The sequence below is a fragment of the Hydra vulgaris genome, chromosome 02 (genome assembly GCF_038396675.1).
Source record: "Hydra vulgaris chromosome 02, alternate assembly HydraT2T_AEP".
NCBI lineage: Eukaryota > Metazoa > Cnidaria > Hydrozoa > Anthoathecata > Hydridae > Hydra > Hydra vulgaris.
This window is the reverse complement of record NC_088921.1, coordinates 39,817,501-39,834,441: the sequence shown is the minus strand read 5'-3', so window position 1 is coordinate 39,834,441 and position 16,941 is coordinate 39,817,501. Positions and strand designations below refer to the sequence as shown.

Sequence of the window (16,941 nt, the reverse complement as noted above, 5' to 3'; positions counted from 1 at the left end):
AAAAACAACATTTTAAAAATGGACTAAAAAGTAAAAAATAGACTAAATTAATAGACTATACTTAATGTATAACTTTTGTTTTACTTTGGATGATTTTTTAATACCCTTGGTAATTCAACGTGAATTTAAAAAAGTAAAAATGGCACCAATTGGAATGCGTTGTACTTAGATGCCTAACATTTTCAGTCATTGAGTGTAAGGCCTTGGGTCCCGTAAAATAGTTTATTTTTTACTTTTTAGTAGTGAAATAGTTTATTTTTTACTTTTAAAAAATAAAAAAATTAAGAAAAAAAACTTTTTTAATATATTTTTTATTTTTAGTCCATTTTTAAAATGTTGTTTTTAAAATGTTTCTTTTATAAATTTATTTTTATTTTTCAACAGCGATTCCTTTTATTTACACTAAACAAGAACACTAAAAGTTTGTTGTTTATTGTTTGTTTTGATTACTTTTCTTAACAATTTCTTATTTTTATGCTAAACTAAAGTCTGTTTTGTATTGTTTGTTTTAATTACTTTTTTTATTATTACCCCTGACCTCGTGTTTGTTTTGCACAGACACCACAAAAAAAAAAAAAAAACGACAAGAAAGCAAGTTAAATAAAATGTTTTATTACACCAATGCTAATTTTATTATACCAATGCTACGTCTCTAAACAACAAAATAGATGAATTAAGAACATTTATAAGTACTTACACACCTGATGTTTTTTGTGTATGTGAAACATGGTATAATGAAACATCTGATACCTTATCGATAATTATGTCTAGATATGAATAGATGTGACCATAAAAATGGAAAGTGTGGAGGTGGTCTATGTATATACATTAATGATAAATTTAATTCTTATGAAGTCACTTTCAACGATCTAAATCTACTAATAATAATGAACTAACTAAAAATAATGAACAAATATGGACATGTATTAACAGTGGTAACCTAAAAATTTGTTGATTGTATTTATAGGCCTCCAAATACCGACGACACTTTGAATGATAAAATAATCAGCACACTATATATGCTAAACGTTATATTGATAATAAGGTTTTTACTAACATATTAATTGCTGGAGACATCAATTATAACACAATTTTATGGTCGAATGAAGGTGTTTTGTCTCATAGTCCTCATGCTTCTAATTTTATCAGTTGTTTAGAAAATTGTTATTTTTCTCAATGTATTAAAGAACATACGTTTCAAAAAGCTAATGGTACTACTAGTAACACATTAGACTTACTAATAACTGATAATGCTAATTGTATCGACTGTATTGAGCATAATGCACCTCTTAGCAACACAGAACAGGGACATCACGTAATTAGTTGGTATTTTATTGTAAATGAGGTTCAAAATAATGTGTCAAATATGGTTAAATTTAACTATAAACGTGGTGATTATGAATCATTATCAACATTTCTAAATAATAGTGACTGGTCCAATGCGTTTAATAATAAAGACATTAATGAATCGTACAACGTTTTTATAAGTCTTTATGATTCAGCCTGCAATAAATTTATACTTTTAATGAAAAGCAACAACAGGTCTCATGAATTATGGATTAATGATGAGTTATAGTCACAAATAAAATCAAAAAACAAAAAGTTAAATTGGTCAAATAGTGAAACAAAAAAGGAATATAATCGAACAAAAAGAGCAGTCTCTAAGCAAATTGAACAAGCTGTCCAGAATGAATCAAAAATAGAACAAAAAGCAGAATCTGATCCAAAATTATTGCATAGTTATATTAAAAGTAAGCAAAAGATAAAAAATTATATTAATACGATTGAATACCACAATGGAGTACGTACGAATGATTTAAATTGAAATTGTTTGGCATATTTTGATACACACTGTGTGAATAAAATGGAAAATATTGTTGTGGAAGAAAAAGAAGTACTTGATAAATTAATTGCAATCAATAGAAAAAAATCTATTGGTCCTGATGGTATTCATTCTTATGTCCTTAATAATTGTAGTAGAGTTTTTGCTCAACCATTGACATTACTTTTTAAAAAGTCACTATCTAAAATGTCAATCCCTAATATATGGAAAGAAGCTAATGTAACACCATTGTTTAAGAAGGGTAATAGAAGTAAAGCATCTAATTACCGGTCGGTATCATTGACATCTGTGGTTTGAAAAACGTTAGAAAGAATTATATCATGCATCATCTATCAACTAACAACTTATTATCAATACACCAATACGGCTTTTTAAAAGGCACAAGTTGTACTACAAATTTATTAGAGAATATAGATATAATTACAACTGGGTTAGCAAATAATAAATCATTTGATATTCTTTATCAGATTTTGATAAAGCTTTTGATAAAGTCTCACAGAAGATTATTACACAAGTTGTAATTGTATGGTTTGAGTAAAAGTATTATCAATTGGATAAAATCATTTTTATCAAATCGTAAACAAAGAGTGGTTATAGGTAATTCTTTGTCTAGTTGGAAAATGGTTCTTAGTGGTGTCCCACAGGGATCTGTTCTGGGGCCCTTGCTGCTTTTAATCTTCATAAACGATTTGCCAACTTTATTATCCAATCCATGTACACTATATGCTGATGATAACAAAGTTATTGCTGAAGTTAATGATGTAATTGGTAAGCAATTACTGGAGGAAGATATTAAAGCACTTGATAATTTGTCAAAAGTCTGGTTGATGAATTTTAATTTTGATAAATGTAAAATCAAGCACATGGGGAAATACAATGCAAATTATGATTATATGATGGACAATAATGGTAGTATTGAAACTTTACGTAAAGCAACTTATGAGAAAGATGTAGGTGTCATAATATCAAATGATTTAAAATGGGATATGCAAGTCAAGTCAGCTGTTTCAAAAGCTAATAGTAAATTGGGAACATTAAAAAAATGTTTTAAATTCAAAAATGCTAACAATATCAAGTTATTATTGACAAGTTATGTTAGACCACATTTAGAATATGCGGTACAGGTTTGGTCTCCTTATCTTGAAAAAGATATTACAAATCTGGAAGATGTTCAACATCTTAAAAAACTGAATTTAACAACACTTAAAGAGCGTAGAATAAGAAGTGATCTTATTCAAATGTATAAATGGTATTGATACTATTAACTGGAATATTGCACTTATTTTAGCTCATTCTTTACAAATAAGATGTAAATATTAAAATAAAGAGCACAGGACTGGTCCTGCATCTCAGACAAGACAGACATAAACATCGTTTATTTTTAAAAAATAGCAATAACTTTTCCATCAAATTACGCAAAAACTTTATAACGATTAGAACGATATGTGTATGGAACAAATTACCAAATGAAATTGTTGAAGCTGATAACCTGAATGTATTTAAATACAAACTAAATAAACTATCGCTTATTTTTTATTGCTTCTTAAACTCTAAATAATTTATTTTTATTTCTATTAATGCATTTATTTACTGATTTATTTATCTTATTTGTTACTCTTCATTTAATTGTTCAATCTATAGTAACGACTGACATAAATCTAACTTGGCGTTAGATCTCAACAGTTTCTTTATTATTAAAAACCAATTTTGATCTTTGAATTTGATTTTTAATATTTTTAAGCTGTAAGTAGATAAAATATAAGCACTTCAAACTGTGTTTTTAGTTTATTGCCAATTAAATAATCTCAGATAAAAAAGATAAATAAAAAACAAATTAAAAAATTAAAAAGATTTTAAGTCTTTTAATTCAAAATAATATATATAAAAAAGTAAACAAAAAGTATAAAATTTTATAATAACACAGAGCTCAGTGAAAAAAAAAAATAATTTAGAGTTTAAAGAAAACAATCTGAATTTTAAAACATGATATTTTTTTATTTTCATGAGTAACAAAATGGTTTTGAACTTAAATTTTAATAGAATTTACTTTATGCAGACAAACTTAAATTTTATGAAAATCTAAAATGTGGAAGAAAAATTTCCCTTGGAATTGTAATAAACTTGATAAATTAATTGTTACTTGCACATCTGCTTGTTCAAGTATGCCAGCCAACTCAATCCATGCTTCAACATCATCAGGAAACTGTTCTGTCACTTTTTTAAGATGTTTCTACAAAAAAATAAAACCCTTATTGAACAGAAAATAAACTATGTTATTAAAAACCGTGAGATGAAAGAATGTAATTTTATAATGCTTTTTATTTTACTTATGTTTGTTATTTTTATTTTTAATTAATTAAAATAAAAGATAAAAATCATAAATAAAAAATACAACTAAAGCCAGTATTAACTAGATACTGATGTTATCCAGTACAAAATTCACTAATTCTATGTGCGCTTTGACTAGCTTAAACTTCACTCATCATTTAACCTGAATATTGATGGATTATCCTCTAATCAAGAAAATAATTTTTAAAAAATCACCTATTTTTACAATAGATAACATTAGTATAAAAATTAAAAGTTTATATATTATCTCTTATCAAAGAAACTAATAAAGTATTTGACACATATACATATTTACTGATCCTCCTATTTGTTGTAAAAACATTACCAGATCAATACATTTACAAATGCTTGAACAACATAAGCTAATTTTGATTAGCTATGACACAGTGGTTAAAGTGCTGACCTCAGAACCAAGAGGCCCAAGGTCTGATTCCTGCTCTGGCCATATTTGCAACAAATATAGCCAGAAAAGGGGGCACAAACTGCTTAGTTAAATGTTCTTCTGTTGTGCTTTGCAATAAGACTATTATGTCATTTTGGAGCACCTTATTGACCAGGAGAAAAAAAACCATTATATAAAATTTATAAGCTAACTCTGTAGCTCAATGCATTTGTCTTTTTCAATGTTTGACACAAAATATTAATAATATCTTAACTACCTTGCTGCAATAAAATGACTATCATTGCTTTTAATGCAACCATATACTCAAACCTTAATGAAAATTAGAACTTTTATTTAAGGACTTAAATTTAAGGGAAAGGATTTCTTGTAAAGATCAAGAAATTACATTAAGGGTCTGATACTTAGACTTCAAAGACCATACTGTTGAATAGAAGTTTCGAGAAGAGCTCTAAGACCAAGACAGTGGAATATGAGTCTTGAGATATCTCAAGACAAAGACTTTAGTCACCAGACCTATATCTCTGGTTAGAACACATTGTGCTGTTAACATTTTTGTTAACAGCACAATGTGTTCACAGTCTTCTTTATGTTAATAGATATTAAACAACAGTGATAATTGACATATGTTCAAAAGACTTTTATTCATTTGGATTTTATTATGTACATTAGTGTTATGGGATTCTATCCAACTATGTGTTTACCTACATTTTATATAGCCTTTTAAGTCTTCTGTTAATCATTTCATTGCAACTTGTATCACAGTTCATGCACCTTTGTTATGAGAGAACTCGTATTAAAAAAATGCTTGATTACAAAAATAAAAAAAAGTTTTTATTACATATACCTAATTTTATTAGTTTCTGACTTAAATTAACTTGGTAATTAAACTTTAAAAGTAAAGTAATTAAAGCACACAGCACTTTTCTTGATTTTCCTTTCCAAAACAGATTTATATTAAAAAAAAAAAATTATCACATTAAATTATATAAAAATTATCAAATTATAACCCTGAATCATCTCAAAGAATTCCAAATTTTTGAAAGCAACCTTTTTCTCATGACCTTTTACAATTTTCTTTGTTATAGGGGCATTTCACGTCAAGTGGAACCACTTTTTGGTCAAATTCAACATCACCGACTCGGATTTTGATGAAAATTGGCTCACATGTTGGGCATATGGACAGAAGAAAAACATGTAAACTTTTTTGACTTTGGTCAATTATTTTCTGAGATATGACCTTTCAAAGTTTTGACCTTTTCACTTGACCTTGGTTATTTAAAACGTCATAACTTTTTTGCTATTATACTTAGGAAGTTTATTTTGGTGGCAAACAGAAGCTCTTGCATAGACGAACAACTTTGTGTCTATACAAAAAGTGATAAGTTCAATAAAAAAAAAGTTATTAGTCATTTGGTCATTTGACCTTTGACCCTGGTCGATGGCAAAGGTCAAAAGTTATAATTTTTTTTTTACAGATTGCTTTTTTTATTGTGGATGTCCCATGAAAAAATCTTTTTGGGATTTTCATAAACAGCTTTGGAAATAATATTAAAGTATAAGTAGGTTCTAAAAATTTAATATTTATTGGCCTTACAAATGCGATATTTTGAGGTCATTTTCTGTAAATAGCCTATTGTAAATATATATTATTAACTATTTCCTTTTTTTATTTAATTTTCTAGGTTGTAATTTAATTACTAGTACTATAAATACATACAAGTCAGTATTAAATTATATGAGGCTTAAATCTATATATATTTATATTAAAATAATCAATTCATTTCCATTAAACTAGTCATCAAAAGACAACTTAGGAATTAGTTTTTAGCAACTTTCAAATTAAATTTAGATTAAAAATGGCACTTCAAGCACAAGTAAAATAGTTAAAGAACAGACAACACTATTGTTATGATCCTTTCCAACACCATAAGAAAAAACAATATAAAACCTTGAGGGTTGCTACTAGTCGGCAAGTAGCTATGTATCCCTCAACTTATGGCTGGAGCAAAAATATGTGATACTTGCTGAAAGAGGTCACTGGCTTACCTTCCGAAATAGGATTATGTGATGATAAAAATTCTGAAAGTTGTAAAACAGAATCAGATTCTCAAAGCAGTTCCAGATCTCAAGATATTTGTAGTGACAATGGAGATGAAAATTATCAGTGCCAGGAAGTAGAAATTTCTACTTTTAATAAATCCTTGTCATTATTGGGTGAGTCACCCTTGAATAAACGCAAGTTACAAACTGTTAAAAGTTATATTCCGGAGAAAAATATAAAGCTTAAAAAACTTGTAAAAATGAAGTTAGACCTTTTATCTACTAATTCAGATGCTGTTGATACTTTAGAGGATGATGAATACAAAGCAATTAAAAAAAAGTTTACAACACATGTGCTGATGACATTGTTAAAGTGTTTCAGGATAAGTATAAATCAACACAAAGTAAGAGTGAAAAGATCAGGATTTTGACAATATTTGTTGCTCAATAGAGTAATCGAAAAGTGATGAGAGAATTTAATTGTTTGCATCGACTTGTATCTCAAGCAAAAGAAGTTTTTATAACCAAAGGTGTTTTATCAACCCCTAACCCAAAAAAAAGGAAACCACGACCTGTACATGTGAAAGATATGGTAAAAGAGTTTTATTACTCTGACACTGTTAGCCGTGTAATGCCTGGAAAAAAAGATTTTCTATCTGTTATGAAAAATGGGGAAAGAAAACATATTCAGAAAAGATTAGTTTTAAGTAATTTGAAGGAAGTTTATCAATTTTTTTCAGAAAAGTATCCAAATATCAGCATTGGGTTTTCGAAGTTTGCAGAGCTACTTTTAAAAAAATGTGTCTTTGCAGGAGCAAGTAGTACTCACTGTGTGTGTATGTATCATTCATGGACTACAACAAATAGGTCCCAGCTTCAAACCTTTATACAGTCCACTAAAGAATTTATTGAAAGATTTTTAGGGAGTTTGAAAACACTTACTAGGCATGATTTTATTGCTAAAGAGCAGGCAAAATATTAAGACTGGAAGAAAAACAATTTATCAGATGGAGAATTTCTGGTTATCGGTGATTTTTCAGAAAATTATGCATTTATTATACAAGATGCAGCACAGGGATATCATTGGATAAATAATCAAGCAACTTTACATCCTTTTGTTTTTTATTATAAATATGAAGGAAATTTATGTCATGGAAATTATGTACTGCTTTTGGAATGTAATACTCATGACACAATTGCAGTTCATCTTTTTCAGCGTAAACTAATTAATTTTTTAAAAGTGAAATTTGAGCTATTAAAAATAACATGTTTTAGTGATGGCTGTGCAACACAATACAAAAACTGCAAGAATTTCATAAACCTGTGCTATCACAAAGAGGATTATGGTATTCCAACCGAATGGCATTTCTTTGCCACAAGTCATGGTACGGGCCCTTGTGATGGAGTTGGAGGAACTGTTAAACGTGAAGCAGCAAAAGCAAGCTTACAACGTCCATACCATGACTAAATAATGACCACATCAATTATATACTTTTGCTAAAAAAGATGTCCATGGAATTTCCTTTGAATACCTCACTGCAAATAATTGGCAAATCGAATCCACAATATTAAAGATTTTCAAATGCTAAAACGATTCATGGTACCGAAAAACTTCATTGCTTTAAACCACTATCCACGAATGAACTTCAAGTACAAGATTATAGTTCCAGTTCTGTGTCTAGAATTGAAAAAATTACATCACAGAATGTTTGCCAGCTCAACTTCAGTTCAATTACTGGTTACATGGTTGTAGAGTATGATGAACATTGGTGGATAGGTTGTGTGTTGGAAAGCAATCCAGAAAAAAGAGAAGTAATCATGAACTTTCTTCACCCTGATGGTTCAAGTCAACTTTTCTCCTTTAGAGATCCGTCAGATATTTTTACCGTTGATTTGAATGATCTTTTGCTAGCAGTCAAACCCAAAACTACAACTGGTTGGTCATACTTCATTACTTCTAAAGAGTCTGAAGGAGCAACCAAAGCACTTAACTTGCATCATCGTTAACTCTCTCTCTCTCTCTCTCTCTCTCTCTCTCTCTCTCTCTCTCTCTCTCTCTCTCTCTCTCTCTCTCTCTCTCTCTCTCTCTCTCTCTCTCTCTCTATATATATATATATATATATATATATATATATATATGCATATATATATGTATATTTGTATATATATATATATATATATACATATATATACATATATATATATATATATATATATATATATATATATATATATATATATATATATATATATATATATATATATATATATATATATATATATATATATATATATATATATATATATATATACGGGCCAAGTATCACCAAATCAAAGTATATTGGTATATGGTACCTATTATATAACCTAGGGCCTACATTCAATAAATTATCTTAAAATACTGTATAATTTTAAGGTATTTAAATATTAAATTTTTAGAACCTACTTATACTTTAATATTATTTCCAAAGCTGTTTATGGGAATCCCAAAAAGATTTTTTCATGGGACATCTACAATAAAAAAAGCAATCTGTAAAAAAAAAATTATAACTTTTGACCTTTGCTATCGACCAGGGTCAAAGGTCAAATGACCAAATGACTAATAACTTTTTTTTTATTGAACTTATCACTTTTTTGTATAGACACAAAGTTGTTCGTCTATGCAAGAGCTTCTATTTGCCACCAAAATCAACTTTCTAAGTATAATAGCAAAAAAGTTATGACGTTTTAAATAACCAAGGTCAAGTGAAAAGGTCAAAACTTTGAAAGGTCATATCTCAGAAAATAATTGACCAAAGTCAAAAAAATTTACATGTTTTTCTTCTGTCCATATGCCCAACATTTGAGCCAATTTTCATCAAAATCCGAGTCGGTTATGTCAGATGGGTGGTTCCACTTGACGTGGAATGCCCCTATAGAAAAATTATATATAAAAATTAAAAAAATTATTAAAAAAAATTTTATAATTTAATACTTCTTATACTTTTCTTATACTATATTTTAGCAATTATTACAGTCTTGTTTAAAAAAATTTAATTTATATTGCAAAATACAATAAAAACTAAAATACCATAAAAAGATTATTCCTGTAATAAAGTATTTTAATAACTAAATTTGTATACAATACCAAAACATTAAAAATTAAATATACTTGCAAAAAAATACATAAAACATTCTTAAATAATAAAAAGTTCAAGTATGAATATTCTTAAAATAAAATAAATATTATAACTTATATATAATAAAATATAATATAACTTTGAGAAAAAAAAGTTAGGTTTAGCCTAAATAATAGAAAATGCAGTAGAATAAAATAGAACACAGAATATTCTACTGAATATATACAAAATAAAATAAAACAAAACACAGAATACTCTATCAATCTTGTAAAAAATAAACAAAAATTTGGTAATAAAAATGATTATATGAAAATTTGAAGAAAACCTAAATTTATCAAAAACAATTTTACAGAAAATCCATTACTTTTGCTAACTCTCTCTTCTCTGGTTCACTAGATGAACTGTATAATGATCCAAGAATCTTCATTGTCTCATAGTTATTTGGTTGATGCTTCAAGACTTTCTCAAAACATTGTGAAGCCTTAAATAAAGCAAATATTTATTGGAAGCATTTATCATTAAAAACTTATCACTAAAAATAACTGTTATTTATTATAAGAAGTTATTCAGTCGTTCATTAAAAACCTTTAAAAATTCATTAAAAATCATAAAAAAACTTGGTCAAACTATGAAACAAAGGTAGAGATGCAGCAATATAAGATTTTTATAGTATATTATTTCAAATAAATATAATATATATATATTTTTTTGTGAAACTGTAGCTAACTTTAATTGTACTTAGATTAAAAACATTATGTAATTTATTAGAGGAGGGAAAGTGTTTATCCACTGCAGAGAATTGTAATTTCAAATAAAAAAATAATTGTCCAATGAATGGAAAATGTTTATCAAAAACGTGGTATATAAATGTGTTGTTTCTTCTCAAAATCTACCTGATAAAACAATATATTGGCTTAACAGTGGGTGAATGAAAAAAAGCGTTTTGCCAATCATAAGCAATAAAACTAAAATGTTTTCAATAAAATATAAAGTATTCAAAAAACACCATAACATAATCCATTTATTTAACCATTAAATACAAAAATTTACAATAATATATAAATTCACACAAATAAGGTTAAATGTCACATAAATAAGGTTAAATGTCAAAATGTCACTATAGTTAAAGACTAGTCAATAGAGTGACACCTAAAAATAAGAAAAACAAAAAAACAAATACAAAAAAAAAAACTATAAATAAAACATAGAAAGAATTTAAAATAAATTAAAGAGGAAAAAAAATAAATAAAAAAAAATAAAAAAAAGGAAAGCAAGGAAAAAAAAGCACTAATAAATAAAGATAATATTAGTAATTGCAATAATAATATAAAAATAATAATAATATTAATAATAATGTGAATAAAAAAACATTACAAATACTAACTATAACATGATAAATTTACTAAAAATTATAACTAATGATAAAAACTATGGTAAAATGACAGAAATTATTAAAATAAACATAACAGCAAAAATTAGGACAATAACCATAAAACTATTACTACAATTTAATCACTATCACTATCATTGTAAATAATATTAACAAGATTTATAAAACAAAGGTAAGTTAATGATAATAGCAGTATTAGTAGTAGAGTTGAAAAAAACAGTAAAAAAAACAAGTAACAACAGTTTTATAAATAATGTAATTTCTATAGGTTTTGTAACTTTTTTCAAGAATTAGTTTGTCATGAAGATTTTTTGTTTTAAGGAACTTCTTAAATATATTGTTTGTTTTTTTTTATCGAAGTTAAAACTGCTGAAGTAATCCATGGTTTAAGGCTCCGAGTTAAGCCACAATTACTCAGTTTTTTTAGCAGTGCGTGTTTGTCTAGAAGAGAGTTAAAGCTAGTGAAGAAATTTTCATATGATTTATTTGTATTACTATTGGAAACTTTGATTACTTTATCCCAGTTGATTTTCAATTAATCATTCCTGAATTCTTCACTATTTTTTGAAGTTTCGAAGAAGAATATTGCTTTTACGAGAATTAATATTTCTTTTTTTAAAAGATGAATAAATTAGAAACAGTGGCAAATGATCTGATATTCTAATAGTTAGATTGCTGGAAAAAATATCTTTAGAAGTTGAATTAGAAAATATATTATCTATTAAAGTACTTGAGTGATTGGTAATTCTTGTCGGAAAAATTATAAAAGGAAGAAAGTTGTTTGAAGCAATGGTGTTCAAATACTCCGAGATTATTTAAATTATTTAAGAATTATTTAAGTTTGCTTTTATAAGATCTGCATTAAAATCACCGTTTATAATGATAATTTTATTTTTTTCATCAGTAAGTTTTTCAAATAGAATAGCTAATTATGAAACAATAAATTCATTAATATCCATGTTAGGATGGCAATAAACACAGCCTACTATGATATTAGACTTTTTAGGGAAAATGATTTCAACAAATACAGACTCTAAGAATTGGGGCTTATACATAAGTAAATCATTACTAGATTTATAAACTAGTTTATTAGAAATATAAAGTAGAGCACCTCCAAATGAAGTTTTTGTTGGAGTATGTCCACAAACATATCCACTAAGATTTATTGGAGTTGTTGGGAATAAATCAGATTTCAGCTTAGTTTGTCAAAATGTTTAACTAATGAAGCGATATTTAAATGAAATAGAAAAAAACAATTAATATTGATGTTTGAAGAGTTAAATTTTTCAATGTCAATGTATTTACAATTGATTGAGTTCTCAACTATGTTAAAATACATATAGGAATTGAAAGATAAAAATTATGCTGATTTTATATTGAAGTGGTCAATCCTTAAAACAGCACTAATCCTTATTTTCCTTCAACACTGAATTCAGCTTTTAACCTTCAGCTTTTTAAAAATCACTGGTAAGAGATCTTTCTTGTAGATTTTCAACTAACAACTGCTTGTTAACATTAAATCCTTGCTCTATTGGCTATGAGAGAAAACAAAAATGATAGCACAGACTTTCTACAATGCTGAATACTTTTGAGTTTTGAGCAAATAGACATCAAGAAATTTATCAACAGAATCAGTTAATTCATTAAAAGACTCAAATTTATTAATTATCATTTCAAAGACTCTAAATCGAACACATTCTGCACCAGAAAATTCATCAAATTATTGTTTTGCATCATATGCATTGTCATTTGAAAGCCATTTTAATGCACTTAATCTTTCAGTAAGACCCTTGAATTTCAGAGTGGATACTTCCTTGTTTTAAACCATTGCATTAGGAGACAAAGATGAAGCATTCCTCTTTAAAGAATACTTGAATGGGCATCTTTCTTGTAAATTTTGCAATAACATTATGGTAATCTGCCTGCATTCTTTTTTAAATTCTAATTTCTCTTCTGGTTAACAATGAAGAGAACTTAGCATTTCAGTGCTGTTTGTCAATTCGGTCTACTTAGGTTATTTGATTTCTCTACTTCAATCTTTGGTTAACTAAATGTTGCAGCTTCTTTTAAAATGCTTGGCTTGAGGATCATTTTCATCAAATTTTGCAACATATTTTTCAAACTGTTCAATAAAAATGCCACCATAGGTCTGTCTGTTTCAAATAGAACTAGGAATCCTTTCAATTTTTTAAGCAAGATCTTTAAAAGGTACAAATTTGTCAAGATAATGATCTAAAATAGCTTCATAGCTCTTGTTTTTAGGACGCCTACGTATATATATATATATATATATATATATATATATATATATATATATATATATATATATATATATATATATATATATATATATATATATATATATATATATATATATATATATATATATATATAGTTGCTGTCTGTAAGGCACCATGAACAATGTGCAAACTGCAATTCCCCATATTAACTATACCTCAATATTATTTTTCCTGTCTATTTTTATCTAACATTTTCAAAACCTCCCAATTAACATTAGGACCATCCATTGATAGTTGAATTAGTTTTCCAAGATTAAACACCTCTGTTGCTTCAATGAGTTTGTAAATAAATTTTGTGAATTAGGGCGTCTGAGGAATTTTGAGTCAATATATCTAGCTTTTACAACACCAGAATATAAATTTCAGTATCTAACTTGGAAATCCATTTGTTCATTTTGAAGATAACACTCATACTCTCATCATATGACAAAACAATGATTAGTGATGCTTTGAGATCAGAGAAAAGCTGGACTCGATAGTATGGTGCTAATCCAAAATTAATAAGGTAACCACACTTTGTTTTGCTTAATGCAACCTTTAGTACTATTGTGCTGTCAAAGAATAAGAACTAGAATATTTTATTTAAATTTAAGCACAATCATAAAGAAAAATGTGACATTACTTCATTTAATATTATTTCTGCCTTGGTAAACAGAGCTGGAGATTGAAGATCCTCAATACAAGGCTGTGCTGATTCATAGTTTATATTTTTTTAAATTAGGAGAACTTTTATGTAAGTTACTGATAGAACACAGTCAATTAATTGTCTACAAGCTTTCCAAAATTCAGGAAAACATATATTTAAATAAAAGTAAAAAACTTTAATTAAAATAAAAAACTATTAAACTACCAGTAAAGAATATATCTGCTGCATTATGTGTTTTTGCATTAAATTTATGCTTCTTACCAGTTGGATGAGAATCCAAGGCAGATACTCTCATGTTAGAAATATCAATATCTGTTCTGCACCAACTATAGCTTGCCTTTTTTAGAATTTGAAATACAAAATTTTACCCAAGAAGAATTCTTTTAGTTGTATAGCCATTCTGATTAAAAATGACAGTTCTTTGTCTTAGGCATTATATTAGTTATATATTATATTTTTTAAATAGTTACTAGATAATAATAATACTGACAGTAACAGTTAACAAAAACTTTTTTGCAAGTCAGAAAATACATAATTAATAAATTCAGTAGAAATCTACGCAGTATTAATAATATTTCTGTAAAAGGTAAAAACGTGATAATGAAATATTAAAGTATTTCAGAAAAAAGTTCAAGGATTTCCAGGATTTATTGCTAAAAGGGGTGTTTCTCCAGGATTTTTCCAGAACATTTCAACAGGTTCAGAACAGGTTTTCAAGGTTTTTAAGGACCACTGTCCACCCTGGAACAACATCCCTTGCAAAGTTAAGTTGTTTAAAAATGAGTTAAATGTTAAGTATAATTGATGGGTTTTTATTATTTATTATGTAATATAATATTAAAATGATAATAATTGAGCAATAATCCAAATTACTACATCCTAATTTTAGGTAATTTCATTCTTAAATTCTATTTGTAAGAAACTTTGAGATTTAATAGATAATATAAACTAAAGAAATGACATTACATTGACTGTATCACCTCTAGCTATATACATTTGCCCTAATCCAAACCATGGCAGCACATAGTTAGGAGCTGAAAATTGAGTTGCTTGATAATAATACTGAAAGGCCTGATCATAATCTCCCTAAAGTACAATAAATATAACTTTAATCTCACTATAATAAAGTAAAAATACATAATTTAAGATTTACAAAACATCAATATATCTCTTCAAAGAGTTTTGCAGTCTTGAATATTTTTAATATATTTGACTAACCTGGACATGAAATGAACGTGCTAAATGATAACAACTTTCAGCTTGCATGGCTTCGACTTCAGTTCCATGAAATGCATGCAAGGCTAAATGTTGAACTTTAGCATAATCCTGGTTAAAAATTGAAAACATTTTTTTTTATCTTTTAATAAAGAACTAATTTTAAACTTTTAGATATGAGCCATTTATTTTGAAAGTGGCATAAGTCACTTTGTTTTTAAACAGAGTTTTTAAAAGTTTGTTTTTTAACATATACCGTTATAACATTGACTAGCAAAATTTCTTTCCAAAATATTTCAATAATTATTAACATAAATGGTTTAAATTATTTCACAAAGAGATACTGTTATATTGTAATCATTGTTATCAATAATTTGATTTTTTTGAGAAGGTGACTTATCCCACTTTCAAAATAAACAACTCGTATATAAAAAAAATTAACCTTTTTAAAGAAAAAGTGTTCTGCAAGATGGTTAAGAACCATGGCATTTTGACTATCAATAGCATATCCTTTGGATAATAACTGCACTCCAACTTTTATGCTGTCCGGCTAAGAGAAAGAGAAATAAAAAAACTACTAAAAACAAGTATAACTAAACTTTCTTTTAAGAAACATTTTTACTACAATTTATTTTATAGATTAAAAAACCTAAAAATTATTTTACCACTTTTTGAATTTCTAGGTACGATAAATCAAACCAATGCAAAAATTTTATTTACCTTTTTTGAATTCAGTTCAAGTATAGCAAGCCCAACCAATGCACCTATACATCGACTATTCAAAGCCAATGCTCTTTCAAATGCTAATCGAGCTTTTTCCATTCGATTAAGACGATAAAAACAATGACCCATGCCTAAACGCACTTCAGCTGAAATCAACAATTAATAAAAAATATATAATAAAAAGTAAAAGATCTTAACTTTAGTTTTTTATAAAATTTGTTTTGAACATGTTTATATATTATTTTTTCTTTTTTTATTTTATTTTTTTTTATAAAAATCATTCCTAACAAGGTTCTAAGCAACCACTTTTTAGGCTGAAAGTTTTCAGAAAATTGTAAACTGTATGAGTTTAAAAAGCATGAAGACGAGAGATGGTAGAAAAATCCAAAGAAATAATATCCAAGTAAAAAAACTAGATGAATAAATATTTTTTAACCACAAAGGAATACTTAAAGTGAAAAAATTCATTGACATCAAATGACAAGAAATGAAAATTTGCTTTAGCAGCAACCATGGTAGCATTTGTAAAAAAAAAAAGAGAAAGAAATGCAACCTTAAAAAAAATGAAAAAGAGATGCAACCTTAGGACAATGAGACAGAGGCTCAAGCTTGACAGCTAGAGCAAGTTCAACTTTTTAGCTAGATCAAGATCAACAGCTCTTTTCCGCTAGAGCATGTTCAACTTTTTAGCTAGATCAAGATCAAAAATTTACCTGTCACTATCAAAGCTATAAAAGAATTCAAGAAACTTTAGTGCCAATCAGTCTCAGAGCAATTAAACTGAGTTTTAGCTAATCCCTTGGGTAACATAACAGGGTTTATTTGTCTTTAATTTAATGCCATTTGTTACTGATACTTGTTAAATGTCAAATATAATGGATTAACTACAGTTTGGACATGTAAATGTAACAGG

The 16,941-nt window shown here is 27.1% G+C and overlaps 1 protein-coding gene across 1 annotated transcript in view; it reads right to left on the bottom strand.

The window, feature by feature from the left end:
• Positions 1–16,941, bottom strand: part of LOC100209291 (RNA polymerase-associated protein CTR9 homolog) — a 66,200-nt gene that overhangs the window by 28,485 nt on the left and 20,774 nt on the right. The window contains exons 8-13 of the mRNA XM_065790854.1: positions 16,026–16,174; positions 15,748–15,855; positions 15,309–15,416; positions 15,057–15,176; positions 10,119–10,235; positions 3,984–4,073 (exon numbers count right to left, since the gene is read on the bottom strand). Of these exons, the coding sequence (XP_065646926.1) occupies positions 3,984–4,073; positions 10,119–10,235; positions 15,057–15,176; positions 15,309–15,416; positions 15,748–15,855; positions 16,026–16,174 (692 nt within the window). The remainder of the gene's footprint in view (positions 1–3,983; positions 4,074–10,118; positions 10,236–15,056; positions 15,177–15,308; positions 15,417–15,747; positions 15,856–16,025; positions 16,175–16,941) is intronic.